The sequence below is a fragment of the Phyllostomus discolor genome, chromosome X (assembly GCF_004126475.2).
Source record: "Phyllostomus discolor isolate MPI-MPIP mPhyDis1 chromosome X, mPhyDis1.pri.v3, whole genome shotgun sequence".
NCBI lineage: Eukaryota > Metazoa > Chordata > Mammalia > Chiroptera > Phyllostomidae > Phyllostomus > Phyllostomus discolor.
The window spans coordinates 97,370,280-97,392,240 of NC_050198.1; the positions used below are offsets into that span (position 1 = coordinate 97,370,280).

General features: G+C 42.3%; 1 protein-coding gene across 6 annotated transcripts in view; it reads left to right on the plus strand.

The window, feature by feature from the left end:
* Nucleotides 1-21,961, plus strand: part of OPHN1 (oligophrenin 1) — a 261,539-nt gene that overhangs the window by 109,696 nt on the left and 129,882 nt on the right. For all 6 annotated transcript variants that reach the window (XM_036016669.1, XM_028522526.2, XM_036016668.1 and 3 more), the window contains exons 6-11: nt 315-416; nt 7,529-7,639; nt 10,662-10,766; nt 12,143-12,272; nt 14,719-14,819; nt 18,831-18,922. In XM_036016669.1, the coding sequence (XP_035872562.1) occupies nt 315-416; nt 7,529-7,639; nt 10,662-10,766; nt 12,143-12,272; nt 14,719-14,819; nt 18,831-18,922 (641 nt within the window). The remainder of the gene's footprint in view (nt 1-314; nt 417-7,528; nt 7,640-10,661; nt 10,767-12,142; nt 12,273-14,718; nt 14,820-18,830; nt 18,923-21,961) is intronic.

A 21,961-nucleotide genomic window follows, 5' to 3' on the forward strand; every position in this document is an offset into this window, starting at 1 on the left:
TACTACTCTGGTGGGGGATATTGATACTGGGGGAGGCTCCTGTGTGGGGGCAGGGCGTATATGGGAACTCTGTATCTTATTTAATTTAGCTATGAACTGCCCTTTGTGTAGGCGGAGTGATTCAGGACTATGTTTGAGGAAGTCAAAACTGCCAAGACGAATACAAAAGCAAATAATCTTATCTTTCTTTTTCTACCTGGGAAACAGAGAGATTGGGCACATGAAACCCGGCACTGTGTTCTTCATTCTCAGTTCTGAGCAAACTGAATTAAAACTAAAGACATCTTAATCTGTGCCTTCTCTCCCATGTCTAGGAGCGGAAAAAGAAATTTGAAAAGGATGGTGAGAGGTTTTATTCTTTGCTGGATCGGCACTTACATCTGTCTTCCAAAAAGAAAGAATCTCAGTTACAAGAGGTATGTTCAGAAGCGTGTCCCCACCTTTCCTTGCCAACTATACCTCGGTAATAATGGCAGCTTCTTATTGCAAAGCTTTCCTCATACCGCGCCTCAGCTGAGAGTCATTTATAATAGTCATGTTTGCAGTTAAAACCATGGCCTGGGACTCAGACACCCTGAGTTTTCAAGCCAGCTCCTCCATGGTCTCATGGTATGGCTGAATAAGATATTCCTGTCTTGGTCTGAGTTCCCCTATCTGTCCAAGGAGGAGTGGTACTCAGTGATCTCCAGAATCCTGTCCAGTCGGTTTATATGGGACTTGCATTGATTTTAGTTCAAAGAAGTCACTACTCGTTGAGTGCCTACTACAGGCCAGGCTTATGCTGGATGCACAAGGACTACAGAGACAATAAGGGCAGTTTACCGTGACCATGATAATACACATGACTCTTACACAAATAGAATTTTTTACATACTATAACATGAATGTGTATGTGGTGCCTTTGTAGGGCTGGGAAAATATTTGCAGGGTAAACAACATTGAAAGTGGAGAATTGCCTTTGTGGAAGAATGCTGCTTTCCAATTTGAGGTGGTCGTTGAATAACAGGGAAACTGTTTGATGGATAGAAGTGGAGAAATGGACCCTTCAAGTGGAGGGTAATGGTCCCAAGGATGCAAAACATAGAGGATGTTTGGGAAATAGTTCGACCAGAATTTGCATTACTACTGGAGGGTAATGAAATACAGGTTAAGATCAGGTAAGTTAAGGCCGTATTGTGGAGTAATAGGGTCAGAAATTTGTATTGAATTCTGTTGACTCTGGGAGGATCAGTGAAGGCCTTTGGTTGTATAAGCAATATGAGTGGAATTTTACTTCAGGAATCTTACTTTTTTAAAATTTTTACTTATTTATTTTTAGGAAGAGAGGGAGAGAAACATCAATGTGTGGTTGCCTCTCACATGTGTCCAAGTAGGGACCTGGATCTGGCGCATGCCCTGACTGAGAATTGAACCAGCAACTGTTTGGTTCACAGGCTGGCGCTCAGTCCACTGAGCCACACCAGCCAGGGCTACTTCAGGAATCTTAAACTGGCTGGGGCTATACAATGAATCAGATCAGGGAGAGACTGGAAGCCGGAAAGCCAATTTAGGAAACTATTACAGTGGTCTAGGGGAAAGGGACTGAGTCAGAAGAGAAGCACTGGGGAAGGGAATGAAGGAATTAACTGATTAAGACTTGTTTAAATGGAAAACTGGATCTATGTGTTGGATAGAAAATTCTATAACATGGAGATATTATAGATTCAGATATGAAAGGTGAACCCAATTGAGTAAGGTAATACACATGAGCTGTGAATATTCTTGGAAATCATGTTGTCCAAGGTCACACATGTTGTGGCAAAGTTGAAGCTCATCCCCGAACACCCGATGTAGTGAGTATCTGTCACATCCTGTGATGTGCTTTCAGGTGATGAGTCAAGAGCCTCAGTGATGGATGGACTTAGTATTGAGAAGGCAAAGGACTATTTGTTTCTCATAAACTGGAGCTAAGTACTAGTCTGGGGTCTTCTGCCATTTACTTTCACACAATTTGGTTTTCTTCCTTTTTCATCTACTCTGTGCCAAAGTTCCCATGCACAAAAGAGTTAACATAACAGCCTGGAGACCACTGTGCATCAAAACGTCTGCTTACAGGAATTGCTCGTGGCTGGTGTCTGGGAACTTGGCTGGTAAGCATTTCCTACACGGATATGTTTCCCTAAACGGAAGTGACTCAGAGTGCCTAGCCTGCCTGTACAAACATTGTGCTTTATGCTAAACACCTTTTCTTCCCGGAGTCTGGAATTTGGTACACATCCAGCAGAGGGTGCCTGTGTACATCCCCCAGGAAAAACCCAGGACCTTCAGTCTCTAATGGGCTTCCTTCATAGACAGCGTTTTGCGAGTTGTCCTAACCTCTTGCTGGAGGCATTGAGTTTGACCTGTGTGATGCCACCTCCTGGAAGCATGCACCTGGTTTCCTTTGGACTTCACCCCATGTATCTCTTTGCTTTGATGCTTTCTTTTGTCTGTGTCCTTTCACTAAAATAAATCTTGGCCCTGAGTAGGACTGTATCCTGAGTCCTGTGAGTTATCCTAGGGAATTACCAAACCTGGGCGTTTGGAACTCTGGACACTTGTCCACACTTTAGTCTTTTTGAGGCAGATGCAATGAAAGCTTCTGGAGTGTTCCAGCAGTTTGATGCTGTCTGTACATGTCCCTGGTAACTTTCCTCATGAGTAAGGACGTGGCCTTTGTACTTGTTCAGTCGAAAAAATGCTGGGGATCCTTGGGTCAGCCACATTTAAAAAAATATTAAGAGACTTTATCTTCAGAGTGGTTTTAGTTTTAAAATTTCAATGGTAAGTACAGAGAGTTCCTCTGCATTCTTACTACCCTACGTACAGTTTCCCCTGTTATTGGTTCATTTGAATTACATCTATTGGGGTGACATTGATTAATAAAAATATATAAGTTCCAAGTCACATTGTATTATGTGTTCACCACCCAGAGTCAAATCTCCTTCCATCACCATATATTTGACCCCCTTACCACCCCCATCCCATCCCGCTGTTAGCCACCTTATTGTTCGTTGTCCATGTCTTTGAGTTTTTGTTTGTCTTGCTTATTTGTTGCTTTCAGCTTTATAAATATGAGTGAGATCATATGGCTCTTCAGTTTTTCCTTCTGACTACATTTAGCTTGATATTCTCAAGATCCATCCATGTTGTTGTAAATGGCAGTATTTTGTCTTCTTTATGGCTGAGTAGTATTCCATTGTGTATTTGTACTACATCTTCTTTATCCAGTCACGTTTCCATGTCTTGGCCACTGTGAATAATGCTGGAACATACATAGGGGTGCATATATGTTTACAAATAAACATTGTCAAGTTTTTCAGGTAGATACCCAGAAGAGGGGTTACTGGGTCATATGGTAACTCTGTTCTTAATTTTTTGAGGTAGCTCCATCTGTTTTCCATAGTGGCTGTACCAGTTTACATTCCCACCAGCAGTGAATGGGGGTTCCCTTTTCTCTACAACTTCTCCAACACGTGTTATCACCTGTCTTGTTGATGACAGCCATTCTAACAGGTGTGAGGTGGTAGCTCATTGCAGTTTTGATTTGCATTTCCCCCATAGCTAGTGACGTTGAGCATCTTTTCTCTTTTTTAGATTTTAAAAATGATTATGTTTTATTGGTTATGCTATTACAGTTGTCCTGATTTTTCCCTTTTGCCCCCCTCCACCCAGCACCTGCCCTCCCTCAGGTAATCCCCCCACCATTGTTGATGCCCATGGGTCATATGTATAAGTTCTTTGGCTACTCCCTTTCCTATACTGTACATCCTTGTGGCTGTTCTGTAACTGCCTTTTTCTACTTCTTAATTCCCTTACCTCTTCATCCATTCTCCTGCATCACCCTCTCATCTGGCAATCATCTTATAACTAACTTCTTTTCTCTATCTGCTTTTAAGATTCTCTCTTTACCTTTACCTTTGGCATTTTGATTCTGTGTCTTGGTCTGGGCCTCTTTGCATCCATCTTGTTTGGGACTCTCTGTGCTTCCTGCACGTGCACATCTATTTCCTTCATCAAATTAGGGAACTTTTTTTTCACCATTTCTCAGATAGATTTCCCATTTCTTGCCCTTTCTCTTCTCCTCTGGTACCCTTATGATGTGAATGTTGGACTTCTTGAAGTTGTTCCACAGGCTGCTTATACTCCTAATTTTTTTTTTTTGATTCTTTTTTCTTCTTGTTGTTCTGCATGGTTGTTTTTTTGTTTCTCTTTTTTTTATAAATTTTTAAAAAGATTTTATTTATTTATTTTTAGAGAGGGAAGGGAGGGAGGGGGAGAGAGAGAGAGAGAGAGGGAGGGAGAGAGAAAGAGAGAGAGAAAGAGAGAGAGAGAGAAAGAGAGAAAGAGAGAGAGAAACATCAATGTGCGGTTGCTGGGGGTTATGGCCTGCAACCCAGGAATGTACCCTGGCTGGGAATCGAACCTGGGACACTTTGGTTCCCAGCCCGCGCTCAATCCACTGAGCTATGCCAGCCAGGGCGTTTTTTGTTTCTTTATGTTCTAAATTATTGATTTGATTCTCAGCTTCATGCAGTCTACTGTTGTTTCCCTGTAAATTGTTCTTTATTTAAATTAGTGAATCATTAATTTCTGACTAGAACTTCTTTATGTTGCTGAGGTCCTCACTAAGTTCCTTGAGCATGCTTATAACCAGTATTTTGAACTCTGCATCTGACAGGTTGCTTATCTCTGTTTTGTTTAGCTCTTCTACTGGAGTTTTGCTCTGTTCCTTCATTTGGGCCATGTTTCTTGTCTCCTTGTTTTGGCAGCCTCCCTGTGTTTGTTTCTGTGTATTAGGTAGAGCTGCTTTGGCTCCATGTTTTCATAGTGTAGCCTAATGTAGTAGGTGTCCTGTGGGGTCCAGTGGCACAGCCTCCCCTATTACCCAAGCAGGTACTTGAGGTGTGCTGAGTTCATCCTTCTCTTGTCGTTGAGCCTTGATTGCCATTGGCAGATTAACGGGAAGGATCTACCCAGGCAGTCAGCTGCAAGGACTGGCTGTGGCCACCAACTTCCACCCTCTGAGAGGATCAGCTGTGCAGGGACAGAATGGTGGTGCTCCAACATGGTCTGTAGTTGTCCCCTGGGTGCATAGGCTCCGGGGATTCCAGGATGGTGCAGGTCAAGGCCAGCCCCCACCTGTGTTTTGCCCGGGGCCACCCTGCCTGAGCTATAAAGCAATCTGAGGTGGCTGCTACTTGTGCTGGGCTTGGAGATTCCCATGGGAAGCCAAGCTGTGATGACTGTGATAGCTAATGTGACTGCTGCTAGTGCCAGACCTGGGGCTCACTCAGGACAGCTGTTGCTTTTTTTGAGAGAATGTAGGAAGTTGTGCAGCAGGAGCCAAAACCAGCCATTCATATGGAAAAGCAGCTTGGGTGGGCCTGTAAGTTGGGTGGGGTGAAGTCTCTGGGGATCTCTGAGGTGGGCCAAACAGTGTTAGCCAGGTTGATGGAGTCTCAGATATGGCACCAGTCTGCTGGCTCTGTGGGGGTAGGGTTAAGCAAGGGGACAATGGCCTCTGCTCACCTTGATGCCAGGCACTTCAGTTTCTCCCAGTATGCCACTGGTGCCTTTCAAGCTACTACTTTGGTCCTGGAGCTCAGAGGGAGTGAGTCTGAGCAGTTGAGTCTATTCTACGGAAGGATGTCTTAGCTTCCTCCAAATTGTGTCAAATAGTAATAAAGCTGCTGTATAAACATATGTGTGCAGGTTTTCATGTACATATCTTTTCAAGTCATTTGAAAAAATAGCAAAGAGTAAATTTGCTGAATTTCATGATAAGAGAATATTTAGTTTTGTTACAAACTGCCAAAATATCTTTGAAAGTGGTACAATTTTTGTTATTCCTACCAGCAAGGAATGAGAGCTCCTATTGCACCATATGCTTGCCAGCATTTGGTGTCTGTTTTTTTCTTATCACAGCATTTATTTTACTTATTTTTAATTTTACTTGAGGCATTCTAATGGGTAGGTAGTATTATCTCATTACTGTTGCAATTTGCATTTACCTGATGACATAGGATGTGGAACATCTGCCATATGATTGTCATTTCTAGGTCATCTTTGTTGAGGTGTCTGTTTAAAATTTCTGCCAACTTTTAATTGGTTAATTTTCTTACTGTTATATTTAGGAAGCATCTGTATATTTTAGATATCAGTCCGGTATCCAATACATGTTTTAAAAAGATTTTTCTTCCCATTTATGGTTGTTTTTTTAGTCTTTTAATGAAGTTTTTCACAGAGCAGAAGTTTTTAATTTTAATGAAATACAACCTATAAAATTTTCCTTTCATGGACCATGCTTTTGATTTTTTAAATTTTATTTAGTTTTGAAAGATTTAAGTACAGTTGGCATATAAGATTATGTTAGTTGCGTTAATTGCAGGTGGACAGTATAGTCATTTGACGTTTGCATGCGGCAGTGCTCCCGTGTCTCTGCACTTTCTCTGATGGGGCAGTCCTGTGGCCAGGCACTACAGCCCATTGACCAGCTCCAAACTCTTTCCAGGAGGGGTAGTGCCACATGAGCACACAGTAGCACCCCGCTGTCTCTGCACTTTCTCTGGATGTGATAGCCCTGCAGCCAGATACCACAGTGTTTTGTTACCTCTGCTCTCTTTCCAGGTGGGGAGCCCCTTACCCATATGTATCCCATTGGGCAAAGCACAACCACGTCATACCTGCTGGATCTGTCTGTGGGTGGAGGAGCTCCTTTTATGCAAGCTACAGGCCTCCTGTCTCTGTTGGATCTAACTCCAAAAGTGGTGGCTAGGGATATGCTGCAGCGCCCTGCAGGCTATTGGCCATAGAACCTGGATGGAGCTCCTGTCTGCCATCCACATGCCCAGAAGATGTAAACAATGGCATTACCGGTTCCTCTGGTACTGGGTTCCCTCAGCTTCCGGAGTTCTCCCGTGGTTCCTCAGCCTTCTCTATGCACCAACCCCTTCCTCTCTTGTTTCTTGTGGGGAAGCTATTCAATTAGTTCTCAGTTGTCTTTCAGGGGGAATTGCTGTAAATATAGGGATACATTGGATGTGTTTTTGGAAGGGTGCAAGCTCAGCATCCATGTATGCCAGCACCTCGGACTCACTAGAGAGCTCTTACAGTCTGATACTGGCTGCAGCACCAGGCTTCTGCTCTGGTTGATGTACCCTGATTCTCCATACTCAAAGGTCTGTACAATTTTGAGGCATTGGTTTTCCCTGCGACTTTGGATCAAAGAAGAGTTGTTAATTTTCATCTTGTTCAGCTTTTTTCTTGTGTGAGGATGGGCATGATAACTTCTAAGCTTCTTACTCGTAGGACCAGAAACCAGAAGTCTTGCATCAGTCCCATTTTATCTCTTGGCTTCATGTTCCCTATCTGTAGAATAAGGGGATAAGATCACCACTGGGTGCCTAAATTCTTCCCTAGCTGTAGCGTTCTGTTGATTCCACAAGTACCGACTTGCATGAATGACTACACCAGTTTGTGACATGTGCTGCCTACCCTTCCTCTACAGGCAGACCTGCAGGTGGACAAGGAGAGGCACATTTTTTTCGAGTCCTCCCTCGATTATGTCTATCAGATCCAGGAAGTTCAGGAATCTAAGAAGTTCAATATTGTGGAGCCAGTAAGTTCTATCTGTTGATTAATGCTCTAAAAATATTTATTGAATATTTGGCAAATGTGGAGAACTTAGATTATAAAATTGGATTCTCAAAGAATGTGATAGTCAGTGTTTAATAATGAATCTGTCTTTCCTCCCCTGTTCTCTCTGTCTAGCTATGATCTATCTCCCTCCCTCCCTCCCTCTCTCTATTTCTCTCTCTCTTTCTGTTTTCCTCTCTTCTTCTTTCTTTCCCTAGCTTTCCCTGTCACCCTTCTTCTTACCTTGTTCTCCTTCCTTTCTTCCTCTTGTGCTTTCATAAAGCTTTTGAAAATACCCTTCATATACCAGATGCTGTGCTAGGAACTCATGTCTCTTGTACTCAGTAACTACCCATTTTACCATTTTTACTTCTATCTCTAATCTTTTTACTTAAATCTCCTTACTTTCTTATAAAATACGATGTGCTTTGATTTGACCACTATGTTGAATTTTAACAACTTTTTTTGTATTATAAAGAATGTATTCTTGTTGCAGAAAAGCTAGAGAAAATTATAGGAAAAACAAAACAAACAGCAAATTCCTTATATAGAGATATTCACTGTTTATATTGTGGTATTTTATTCCCATATTCTCTGTGTATCTATTATATTTATTTCTGTGTCTAATTATATCCAGGAACTTGTAGATTTGGGTGTATGTACACCTGTGTGCATAGACATGTATATATTGCACACAAGTATATGTGCATCTGTGTTCATATGTATCTGTCATTTGTATTTATCTGTATATGTATATGTCCTAACAAGCATTTAGTCATTCATCCCATAAACATTTATTGTGCTTCTATTATGTGCCAGGCACTATGCTAAACACTGGTTATCCTATAGTGAACAAGACAGACTCAGTTTCTCTCTTTATGCATACTCCTCTCTCATGAGATGGACAGAAGGGAAGGACAATATATACATAAATACAATAATGGTAAGTTTCAATAAGCACTAAAACAAAGAACAAAACAGTACAGCTACTTTAGATCAAGTAGTCAGGGAGGTCCTTTGAAAGTGTCAGCTCAGATCTCAAGAAAGCGAAGATGGGGCAATGTGAATAATGGGGAAAGAACATTCCAGGCACAGAAAGAAGCACTTAACTTAGGAAATAATGGTCTAATCAAGGAATGAAAGAATGAGCCTTTAGGTAATGGTGAGAGATAAGGGGGTGGCAGCAAATAGTGTCAGAAAGGAAGGCATCAGGCCTGTAGCTATGGTAAGGGGTTTCGATGGTCGTTGAAGGGCAGTGGACAACTTCTGAGGGGTGTCAAAGAGGATATGACCTGAGCTGATTTTGTTGTTTAGAGAATAGCTTGGAAGAGGCCAACATTGGTAGTGAGGAAACCAGATAGGAGGCTATTGCTGTGGTCTCAGCAAGAGAAGAGATTGGTTTAGGTTAAGGTAGTGGCAGTGGAAATAGAAAAGAATGGCTGGACTAGAGGTATGTTTGGAAGCAAAGCTGACAGGAATTACTGAGGCATTGGATTTAGATGTGAGTGAAAGAGAAATCAGGTGTGATTCTTTACATTCTGGTTTGATTGATTGATTGGGGGGTGTTATCATTTCCTGAGATGGGAAAGCTTGGAAAGTAACAGGAAGATATAAACACACACACATATATACATAACACATATATACACATGTGTATAGTACTATATATAGTACTATACGTTTAGTATATACTATACGTACATACATATGTGTGTGTATATACGTTTATGTATATATACACATGCACTGTATTTCACCGTGTATAATGCACATGCACAGTTTTGGCCCATACTCAGGAAAAAAATCTTTTTGTTTTAATTTTTTAATTCAGTTACTTATTTATTTATATTTAGGAACAAAAGTGATTATCGTATCCCAGGCTATATGCATACAGATATTGTTGTTGCTTTCTACAGTTACACTTTTAATGCATAAGCATAAATAAAAGAATTAAAAACATTTCTATAGATAGAGAATTAGTACTACCCATGTATAATGTGCATCCTTATTTTTCCCATCAAAAATTTGGGCAAAACAGTGTGCATTATACATGGCAAAATATGATAGTCTGTATTTATATGTACATGTGTGTTTATATGTGTATGGTGTGTGTGCATGTTCATGTGTGCTTGCCTGTTTACTTTCTAAAAAGAATAGAGCATTTTTTACTACTACTTGTTATATTTATCTATTGGCAGCATTGAGCATTATTGTTAAAATGTTTGTATTTGAGAGATGAAAGTCATATTTGCTTTTGTCTTTATTTATGGACATCTGATTTTTAGTGAGGTTGAACATTCTGGACATTTACAGTGTTTTCTTAATCATTTGTGTGTCTTCTGCAACCCCCTAAAAACATTTTTTTTAAGATTTTGTTTATTTATTTTTAGAGAGGGAAGGGAGAGAGATAGAGAGAGAGAGAAACATCAATGTGCGGTTGCTGGGGGCCGTGGCCTACAACCCAGGCATGTGCCCTGACTGTGAATCAAACCTGCGATGCTTTGGTTCGCAGCCCACACTCAATCCACTGAGCTATGCCAGCCAGGACAAAACATTTCTAATTTGAAATTGGGTTCAAGCTCCTTGGGTTCTTTAGCATTATGGCAGTCTTCATAAACATGCACATTCCTACCTTATTCATTTATCTATTCAGTTATCTATTCAACAAATATTTATTGAATATCTAGCCTATCCTGAGGATTTAGAGAGAAAAGACAGTTTATCACCCTACTGCCCACAGTATGAATGGTTTTATGTGCTATCTGAAAAGGATCTGAATGAAGAATTCATTTGTCAGTGGTTCTTATTTTCTGGAACTGAGTTCAGTGTCCATGTTTAACCCAGTAAGAGAATAGCTGTGTGTAGACATGTTTCTGTTTGCATGACTGCTTTTAACACCACACTAGCTAAACGCTGTGTGGAGTTTCTTTTCTGTGCTTCCGTTTTCCTTATCTGATCAAGGAGAAGGTGCCAGTGATCAAGTTATTTTCACATGTTTTCCCTAGGTCTTGGCCTTTCTCCACAGCCTCTTCATTTCCAACAACCTGACTGTGGAGCTCACACAGGATTTCCTCCCCTACAAACAAAAACTCCAGCTCAGTTTGCAGAATGTAAGTTGCCTAAGGGTTTTTGTTCCATCTGTCTCTGCATTCCAATTGGATTTAAGCCCTGATGACCTTGACCTTGGAATTCTAGGTTTCTGCAGCCCAGCCGATTTTTCAGGACACAATAGTGTGGATCACAAATATTGCAGTGTACTGTCCTTAGCTCTTCTCTGTCTTTGGGGCTGATTGTTGTTCCAGCCCAGGCTTCCATCCACTGATGCCTCTGTCCAATGTCTATGAGGTGTTGCTGAGTTGCTGCATCGCTCCCATATCAGAACCCAGCTATGGACTTGTTGAAGCACAGGTTTTTTTGCTAATTCCCTGCTTGTCAGTCATGATGCTTTCATTGTGGATTTTATTACCCTGAACACGCATTTTCCCCTCTCTTCCTTTTTTTCATTACTTATTGTTAGAGTTAACTAAGTTAACTTTAAAGGTTTATTCCACCTTCTCTCCCATGGTAGCAGTCCTTACAGATGGGCATAAGCACAACTTTCCCATTCTTGTCACATATATATTTTGTTATTTATTTAACTCACATGTAATGAATGTGTATAGATATAGTGAACATGTACTCTGTGCCAGGCACTGTATTTTTTAAGATTTTATTTTATTTATTTATTTTTAGAGAGAAGAGAAGGGAGGGAGAAAGAGAGGGAAAGACACACCAGTGTGTGGTTACAACTGGGGACCTGGCCCGCAACCCAGGCATGTGCCCTGACTGGGAATCGAACCAGTGACCCTTTGGTTCATAGGCCGGTACTCAGTCCACTGAGCCGCACCAGCCAGGGCTCTAAATGATTTGCATACCCATATTTTAAGCTGCGTTTTGCCCTTGTGCTTTAGTTGTGTATTTTTAAAATATTACTTCTTACCATTAGCTTTTGTTATTCATGATTATGAAAACAGAAGATTTCTGTTCCCTTGTCTTCAAAGACAGTACCCTCCATATTTTATCCTAATGGCCAGAATTTAATTCGGAGTCAAGTAGGCAGTAACTTTACTTGAGGCAGAACTTAGATGTTGTTGCCATGATAATATTTTCCTCGGGAATCGCCTTTCTTTGGGTGAAGCAGCGGTCAGTCTCAGGCTCAGAATTGTAAGAGTCCTTATTTATTGGAGTCTTATGTGATGCCTGTTAGAAAAAAGTCTCCCAAATGTGGTTTTATGGGTAGATCGCCATCTATGTTTGTTTTGCTTTTAGTCTTTAGTACTGTTACACTCCATATAATGGTTTTGTACTCTGTGTGGCATTCAGCACTTGCTTTTGCTGTGTTGTAACACCTGACGAAAGCCAAGAAAACTCTGGGCGTCTGGCCAGAAATCATTTATTCATGATGCTGGTGATGACGGTAATGATTTTGATGATCGTGTCTTGGCAGACAAGAAACCATTTCTCTAGTACCCGAGAAGAGATGGAAGAACTTAAGAAAAGGATGAAAGAGGCTCCCCAGACATGCAAACTTCCAGGACAGCCAACCATTGAAGGCTATCTCTATACTCAAGAGAAATGTGAGTGGGAATATGGGGATACCCGCTGGGTTTCAGTGGGCTGGCACCTACCGCCTCTTGGCCTTCCCAAGCCCCAGGCAGCGATAATGATCACAGACCCCTGACAGCTGCACCTCTTTTGGAGAGCAGCCTGGGAATAGTGAAAAACATAAAAAGGATGGTGCAACTGGAGGAAGAAGTTGAGGATTTGTCTAATGAAGGCTGTGGGGTGATGACGTCAGGTTTTCTCTGAGATTCCAAATGGGGACTGTTAATCATTTAATCCTTTGACTGGGGAAGAAGGGAGGTAGGAGATAGGAGGCAGAAAAACAGTATTTATTATATATATACACTATGTGCTAGGCATGGTGCTGACTACTTGAAATACACCAGGTCCTTTAATCTTTGAAACCACTTTATCATACCCATTGTACCCACGAGGCCACTGGGAAGTCACCCAACTATCAAGGAACAGGCCTAAGAGTAAACTTAGGTCTGAAAAATGTCAAAACCTATGCTTCTCCCACTGTACTCTGTACGTTTCACAGCCTTAGGACTACGTGGTGGCTCTTAATGCATGAAATAGCCACTGTGATTTCAGTGGGCAAGATAGCTGTCCATTCATAAGTAAGGAAAATGCGTTAACTTCTGCAGTCACCAAATACTGCAGATGACTCAGGCTTTCCTGCTTCCTAAATTACATTAGGCTGACCTGTGTGTGCTATTTGATTTGTGTAATGAACTATGACCCAAGGCCCCGAAAGCCTGTAATTGCATTCCCTGCCAAGAATGATTCTATCTGGAGAGTCGGCCAAAAAGGCTACCCAGAGGTTACCAGTGGCAAAAAAACATAGCAATCTGCAAAACATGATACTGTGGCAGTGATATTATTTTGCTTTTCCTCCCTTAGAGCAATGGATTTTGATGGTTTTCAGAGATGTGTTCTGTTTGTCAGGTTCATCACTTCAACTCCTCATTGCAGGATTTCTCAATCTCAGCACTATTGACATTTTGGGCTGAGCAGTTCTTGGTTCTGCGGGGGCGGGGGGGGGCATCCTGTGCATTATAGGATGTTTAGCAGCATCTCTCCCCAGCTGTGAGAACCACTGTTGTGTTATGAAAGAGGTACAGACTGATACATTTAAAATCTTGGCTCTAATAGCAGTTAGCTATGTGATCCTTCTATGCCTCATTTTTCTAATTTGTCAAATGGATACGGAGTTGCTACTCTGTTGAATGTATGCTTACTGAGCATCCTTTTTTTTTCCCCCGGACAGTATTGAGTGCTTTAGGCATACAAAAAAGTGAATCAACCTTCGTTTTTGCCCTCAGGAAGTACATACACAGTGTGATGAGGAAGACAGAAAAGTATATCAATAATTATAATGAAATATGTTGGGCTTATATATAAGGGCATATATATAAGGCCTTCATTGAGAAAGTGGTGTTCAAACTGGAACTTGTATTATGAGTGGGATCCTGACGGGTAAAGAAAAAGGGAAAGAAAATTACAGGTGTACACCACTGCACACAGAGGCATGTGAGGATATACTTTATTTGTAGGGTCTTGGTTTGCCAACAATAGTCCTGGTTTATATCCACTGCCCTGATATAATTATCAGTAGTGCCCTATTCACTCTTAAATATGTCTTAAATATGGATGAGAAATTATATGATCACCTATTAATTTGGGAATTGAAAGCAATTCAGTGAGACAAGAACATAGAGGTAAGGTTTGCAGAAGACAAAGTTGAAAGGTAAATACGATCTTATTATGAAGGGTCTTGTGAGCCAATCTGAGGTGTTTGGAGAGACTGGAAAAGCCATGGGTGGGTTCTGATGAGAGGGATGGCATAGAAATATAGTTAAAAATATTCCTCTAGCAAAAGAGTGGAGAGTGGATTAAAAAGGAGTGATGGGAGATGGGGGCAACGAGAGAGCAGGTAATGGAAATAATTCATTGGAGAAATAGTCAATTTTTGTTTTGCTTTAAATGTCCTATAAAGTATGAAAAATATAGGTCAGCAATAGGGTGCTGAACTACGCGAGTTCTAAAAGAGATGGAGCGGAGGAGACAGCTGAGGGAGAGACATTTAGGGGAGAGAATGGGCAGAACCCAAGCAGCAGTCAAACGGGGCACATAACAGGGAAGTAGGAGCAGAAAATTATAGGTGCCAAGCTCATACGATAAGATGTGCAGTGGTAGCACTCAGCACTCATAGGGAACGTGGCAAGGTGAGTGGTTCAGAGCAAGGCAGAGCAGATGTGGGAAGCAGTGGATGAGGGTTCGGACCTCCTTATGTGCAATGGGCAGGTAGCAGTGCAGGCCTGGAGCTCAGGGGAAGGGGAAGGCTGGGTCTGGAGCATAACCCTGAAGAGCAAGCTGTATGCAGCTTCCCTCTTAGGGGCAGACCGACCATGCAATGCTGAAATTAATTTGTCAGCTCACTTTTGCCTGTCTTTATAGGGGCTTTGGGAATATCCTGGGTGAAATACTACTGCCAGTATGAGAAAGAGACCAAAACACTCACCATGACACCAATGGAACAGAAGCCAGGTGCTAAGCAGGTCAGTTCTTTCATGTGCCACATTTTTTTTGCAATGCATCTGTCTGTGACCGCATCTCAGAAAAGAGTGTATGTTGAAATAGTGCCGAAGAATAAATCCATCACTGTCTCGTAAAGCCATGACTTCATTTGTTCTCCTTGGCCTAAGTTTGCACTGGGACTGATACTTCTCAGTTGAGTGAAAGATCTCTGTTAATTATGTCAGGCCTTCTGAAAGTGCCTGGACCCTTTCATACCATTTATTAAATTATCACAACTGCCTGTCACATTGTACAAAGAAAATTTGCAAAACTATGGGTGAATTGTGCATGGAGAGTATGACTTGCTTTTAAGAAGGCTGTACTGTGGGATTTCTTTAAATAGCAAGTGTTTAAAATATAAACCTTTGCCCTGGCTGGCGTAGCTCAGTGGATTGAGCGCAGGCTGTGAACCAGGCATCGAAGGTTCAGTTCCCACTCAGGGCACATGCCTGGGTTGCAGGCCATAACCCCCAGCAACCACACATTGATGTTTCCCTCTATCTCTCTCCCTCTCTCCCACTTCCCACTCTAAAAATAAATAAATAAAATCTTTAAAATATTTAGCTAAAATCTTTTTAAAAAGAGTTAGTCTGTTGCCTAAGGTTCAAATAACCTATACTATGCAGTCTGTGTAATATTCAAATATCTGTAAGCAGTTGATGCATCTTCTTGTGCCCTCCAAACCCCGCCCCCACCCCAAAGTGACAAGATGGGTTTAATACACTGAGAATGTAGTTTATTCACCTGGAAGAACCTGCTATGTTACGTTATGTTGTTATGTTACACCATGCAGCCAAAACATGTATTCTGTCATCTCACTTGTGCTTGTCTTTGTACGAGTTTTGGGAATAAACACACACTCACACACACTCACACTCAAGTCTTTCTTAAGATCAAAGCTGATAGACTATTATGGTTCTAAAGTAGTTCAGCGAGTCCTTTGAAACTGGCTGTCAGACAGGGTCTTAGTTGTGATATTTAAGGATTTTAATTCCGTGGCAGATCTCTCTTGTGGGGCTTGTTCACAGAAAATGAGAGGGGAGTGGGATTTAGTGGCAGGCTGCTGAAAACTGCTTTTGGGGGGTCTTTAACCACCTGTTTGTTTCGCTGCCTTGGATGTGGACTGGAGATGGGATGCCGGTCCAACGAAGTGTAGCAGATAGGGTTTCCACGACCTTCGTTCATGACTCTCAGTGGCCCAGTTAGTCATCCATGACCCTGAAACTCTCCTTGGTTTCCAGTCTGTTGATTGCCAAAGCACCTTTCGATGTGATTCTGTAAAATTCCGCTTGTGCTGCAGCACAGAACTCGTTCCCTTTCTGTGCAAACTGAGCCGTTGTGTCTGGCCGGCAAGGGTTTATAAGCAACACTGACCTGCAGGCCCTTCCTTTTCTTTTTATACACGCATCACTTCCCAGATGCTGGACCTGAAAGTTCCTCTCTTAGACAGTAAGTTCATTTGGGCCCTGTCTCCCCTGCTCAGAGGTGCCTGCTGTAAAGCTCAACACAGAGGCCGCAGATGCCACTTTCACATCCTCCTGGCAGAAAAGAGCCAGTCCTCCTTTGAGTTTTTCTTCCTCTCTTCCCTTTTCATTGAGTGGCTGCTTGCAAAACTGCCATCGTGCTGCAGCCTCAGCAGTTTGGCCCTGGGATTCCTTACAAAATGAGAAGAGGAACGCGCTTCTCCATTTAGAAGGAAGCGGAGGTGGCAGTAATCACTTGAATTTCTCTCAATTGGACTTGGAAATGACTTCTTGTTAGTTCTCTGACTCACTTCCTATTACCAGTTTGTGTTCTAGAAAGGCAAATGCTATAAGTCAATGAGGATGGTGATAGTATTGTAGAAAGCCACCGTGGAGTGAATGTCTGTGATATGCCAGGGACCGAGGTAAATACTTTCTGTCATGTGTCTCATTTGCTCCCTCAGCGGCACTGTGACAGATGCTTAGCTGGATTTGAAGATGGAGGAATTTACACTCTTTCTGACTATGGTAGCCACCTGTGTTCCTTACTAGTTCGGCATGGTCGACTTCCATTTGTGTGCTGCTGCTCACTTTACAGATTGCCTTTCCCAACACCGATCTAGAAGATTCTCATCCCTTTCCTGTCAGGTGGCTATGTAAGAGGAAACAGGGCCACCTCCTGAGTCTCAAGAACTGCTTTTAGATCCTAGCTCTGTGGCCTGCTAGCTTTTTGATCTGGAAGAAATGACTTGCTGCCCAATGTCATCTTCCTTCTTAGAGAACTGGCAAGGATGATAATGTAGTCCACAAACATTTATCGAGCACTAATTTTGTAGTGGGTACTAGAGATATAAAGGTGAGTAACACACTGCCCGTGTTCTTGGGGAGTTCTCAGTCAAGTAGGGAGATCAGCCGTGGAAACAAGGCTTTCAGATAATGTGGAAAACACATAGTGGGCAATGTATGGGATTGGGGAAGGGCTTTGGAGGAAATTGAAGTGAAGCTGCAGTTTGTGGAACGAGTAAGAGTTGAGCCAGACAAAGAGCAGAGATAGCCATTTCAGGTGGAGGAAATAGCATATGCAGAGTTATGGAGTCATGAAGGCACATGATGGATGTGTGAAGTAAGAGTAGTTTTATACTGATCGGGGTGGCTGGAGGTGAACCTGGAGTGGATGGCAAGGCCTAGGCCCCTGAGCTGTGATGCCACCGCACGGGAGGAAGTTGTGCATTTAAAGAGGGAAGGTGAGTCCATGATGCTGTCGTTCATCACCCTCATCTTGAGTGACTGCCCCTGCTTGATGTTCTAAATGTTGGGGCAGAGAAGGCAGATTGAAAGATGCATTTAGAGCTGAGGTTTTCTGGTGCAGCAGCAGCACGGGGATAGGCTTTTGTGGGTGGAATAGCCAGTGGAAGGAAAGTATTGAGAGTATAGGCCAGTGTAGGTGGTGCACTGCTTAGCCATAGACCTGGTGCTTGGGTGGTGTTTCTGAATTGGAGACAGCAAGGTGGGTAGTATTATTCCCATTTAATAGTCTGTGAAGTTAAGTGAAAATGACTTAACCCTGGGTAAATAGCTTGCGAATGGCATAACTGAGACAAGACCCTGGGTTTAAGCTGCCTAGTTGATTGCCATTTCCACGATACCAACTTGGGTGACTGTGGGTAAGCCATCTTACCTCTCTGAGCTTCCTCCAAGGGTCATTACAAAGAAAGTTGCTAAACTTTCTAGACTAAATACCTTGTGTAATATGTGTTACCTACTAGGTAATCAATCAATAAATGTTACTTCTCTTACCTGTACTACGTTGTCTGTGTTGAGACACTAGAGGGAAACTGAACAATGTGGGACTGGAGAATTTTCATCTGGACAAAGGGAATTTCAATGGCCTTATGAAGTACCTACAAGACTAAGGTGGAACAAACTGTCGTGCACATATCAAATACCAGATGACGCCTTGGCTAATTCCACATTGTCTTGTTTTCCCTACTCCTGCCCTGTCTTTGGAGAGGATGCTTTTGCAATCCCTGCCACTCTCAAGAGTCTGGAGGTAGGGAGGAGAAATGTTTGTCTCCCCTCCTCCATCAGCCACTTAAATGGAAGGAGGGTTACAGAAAGCCGCTTACCCATTGCAATCTCCCTACCTAGACATCCAGTAAAATACTTATTCTGCACCCTTAATGTGACTTGAGCAGCCTATTTCTCCTGCACCCTCCCTACATGATGTGCAGTGAGGTTCCTGTTTAATCTGCCCCATTTGGAAATGAGTGATGGCCTACCCTGCATATAATTTTCTCTTCGTCTCAGCCATTCATTGATTTTTGGAGTAGGGAGAAACCATCTGCCATCTTGCTGCCACTATCGTTTGAAGTGACAAAGGTTCTCAGTGAGGCTACACATTGTCCCTGCTGCCACGACAGGTGGACAGGTGCACAGGTGCCTTCCAAGTGACACTAAGGACACTGCCAGAGGCAGAAGAAGCTTTTGTGCACATTTTCAAATGGACTATTAATCCTTCTCTTCCATCAGGGGCCTTTGGACTTAACCCTGAAGTACTGCGTGAGAAGGAAGACGGAGTCAATTGACAAGAGGTTCTGTTTTGATATAGAAACTAATGAAAGGTAAGCTGTGCTGGTGTGGATTGGCTGTGTCCCCGTGTGCCAGGTGCTGAGCCTGGGTAGGTCTTTTCCCCCGTCACCTCCTGTTCGGGAAATTGAGCACATCTATTCATGACATCGTCATCTGGGCTCTTCTGGTGACCCTTCATGGGGATCCCTGTGACCTGGCCCACAGCTGGTTGTCTCTGTATAAGCTTCAGTCAGCTTTGTGTCATCTGTTCTAGACAAGAAAAGTCGTCCCTAGGATTTAACTTGCTATCAAACATGCAAAAGGTCAGCATTTGATGATGTTACAAATGTAACAGATAGGAACAAGTGACCTGGAACACATTTTTAAAAGGAGATAGATGAGACAGAGGGTTGTAGTGGTACTGGGGAGTCTCCCTCCTGCCCCACGACTTGGTACAAGCAAACATCATACAGACTTTCCCTAGTTTGCAGATGTTATGTAAGTGGAAGTAGTTTGATTATGAACTTCCTGATTTCAGCCAAGGCTTACACACTTTGAAGTTGGTTGCTTTTTCTTTTTCTCTCCAGTGCCTTTTTTTGTTTGTTTTCTGACTTGAGGAAATGCTATCAGAGGAGAATTGAGCTTTTAAATTTTAAAATGAGAGCATTTGCAGTACTTTGGCTAAAGACATGTTATGTAGGTGGGAGGTTGATCCAAAATTCAGTGAATGTGTTCCTATATTTTATTTCGGTCTGTTGTTTCTATGTATTAGGTACTGAGTAATAGAATAGAATTTAACAAAATGATCCAAGTCCTAGAAAAAAACTTGAATGTTGAATTACAATGTTATATGAACAAAACTATCAGTGAGTGACTACAATCATAAATATTAATCTAAGAGGTGAGGGCTTTTAAAATTATCGGTCTGGGAATAAATAACTACTGGCCAGTTCCCCCATTTTAAATTTCTGTTCATGAATCTATATGATTTTCTTTTGCTGTTAAAAATGGATGTTTCTAATTCAAGATGATTTTCCTTTCATGGACCTTTACTCAGCACAGGTGTCAAAACTCATTGTCACCGGGGGCCACATCGGCCTCGCGGTTGCCTTCAAAGGGCTGAGTGTAACTTTAGGACTGTATGCATGTAACTGCTCCTTAACTGTTAAGCGAGAGCTTGGCACTGCTGCCTGGCAGAAACCAGGTGCTGGGCCGGATAGAACAAGGTGGAGGGCTAGGTTTGGCCCACGGGCCTCGTGTTTGCCACCTGTCACTGGCTTTGCAGCATGAAGGTGCTTACAAGAAATTAAAATTTTCTGCCTTTACTTTCATTCTTACTACCTTTTCGACCTAAATTTGCGAGCCATTTGCAAACAGTATTCCTATAGAATCAAAACATTTGCAGGTCATTTGGCTAGAAGCTGAGACCAATTTGTGTTTATGTATCATGTACCTAGTGGTGTGCATGGCTCATGGTAGAGAATACATTTGGTGTTCCTTTTTGAATCTATTTTTTTTCTACCCCGGAGTGCTGAGGATTTCTGAGTCTAGAACCGAGGAGTTCAAGTTTTGATGTGTCTGTGATTTTAGTCATCACCCATTGGGCACTTTAAAACACACGCCCTCACTTAATCCTTGCCCTTGTTTTCCAGGCACTGTCACGGAGACTCGAATACGTTTAGCTGACTTGCCACATCAAGGTCATATAGCAGCAAGGCTGAGGTCAGACCTTGGTCTCTAGGTCTCCAAAGCCCATGTTCTTTTCAGTTGTATTCCGTTGCCTATTATAAACTAAATACATATACTGTGAAACAGGATCAACATAACCTTGAGCAGGTGCTGAGGCACCTCCGCACACGTGGCATTTTCTGAGGGCTATGACCTTTGTTTTCCTGGTGAGTCATTCATTCTGATAGAAGGAACAGAGCCGCGCTTCCCCGCGGGCATCAGGTACCTGTACTCGTTCGAGTCTTTTTTTTTTTGTATTTCAAAAATACAGAATAACTTTTATATTAGTGTTTCTACCAGTGTTTGAGGCCACAGGCTCGTAGCCCATCCGAGTTTGAATGGCAATAATAATAATAATAGTAGCAGCAGTTAGTAGCAGCAGCACAACTGCTGATGTTTGCTGAATGCTTCCTGTGTGCCAAGCACTGTTCTCAGCCCTTTAAGCGATCATTTCCTTTAGTCTCACTGCAGTCTCCTAAGGTAGGGGGTACTTTTATCCCAATTTTACAAAGAAAGACCCGGAGACTAGAGAGAAGTTAAGCATCTCAGATTACACTGCTAGAAAGTGGTAGAGCCAGTATGTAAATCCAGGCATTCTTCTCTGAAGCTCGCACTCAGAATTAGTACATTCTCCTGCAAATACACTGTCTGTGCCTTTTTGTTCCAGGTGGGTGGCTGAGAACTCAGGGAGGGCCAAGGATTTGTCTAAGGTCCTAATAGCAGACTCAGGACTAGAAGTCAGTGCTCTTTCTACTTTGTCATCCTGTTGTTAACAATAGTGTTCTTTGAATTTGACTTTCTGTAGCACTTAGGAATCTCCAAATATATAGCGAAGAGTCACTTATTTATCCTTTCAGCTTCTCTGTAAGCCTGACAAAGACACACATCGGCCTTTTGATTTCCCACATAGGGAAGCTGAGTTCCAGAATGGTTTTAATGTCATGTCTGGTCCTCAGTTTCTGCTTTTCTGTCTGTTGTCCATTTGCTGGCTCACCTTCCTTTTGGCTTTGGTCTTCAGCTGCATAGGTGCCTTTACAAAGATTTTTAGACTTTCTAGCCCCGGAAGATATATCTCAAAGGTTGCGTGTTTCTAAGAGAAAGGTAAACTTGAAAGGTGTCCTAGGGTTGGGCAAGGAAATAGGAAGACAGATACCAAGAATGTAGTGAAAAAATGTAGTGTACAAAGCCAAGTCATGGTTTTCAGTGGATTGTCGATTAAAGATAATTTGGGGAGCTTTTTTAAGGAGTAGTTTAATGAAGTAAGAGCTGGAAGGGCAGGTGGAACAGGAATCCCATGATATCAGAACTGAAAAGGACTTCCAGCTTATCTTCCAGCAGCCTTATGGGTAATGAAACAGGCCCAG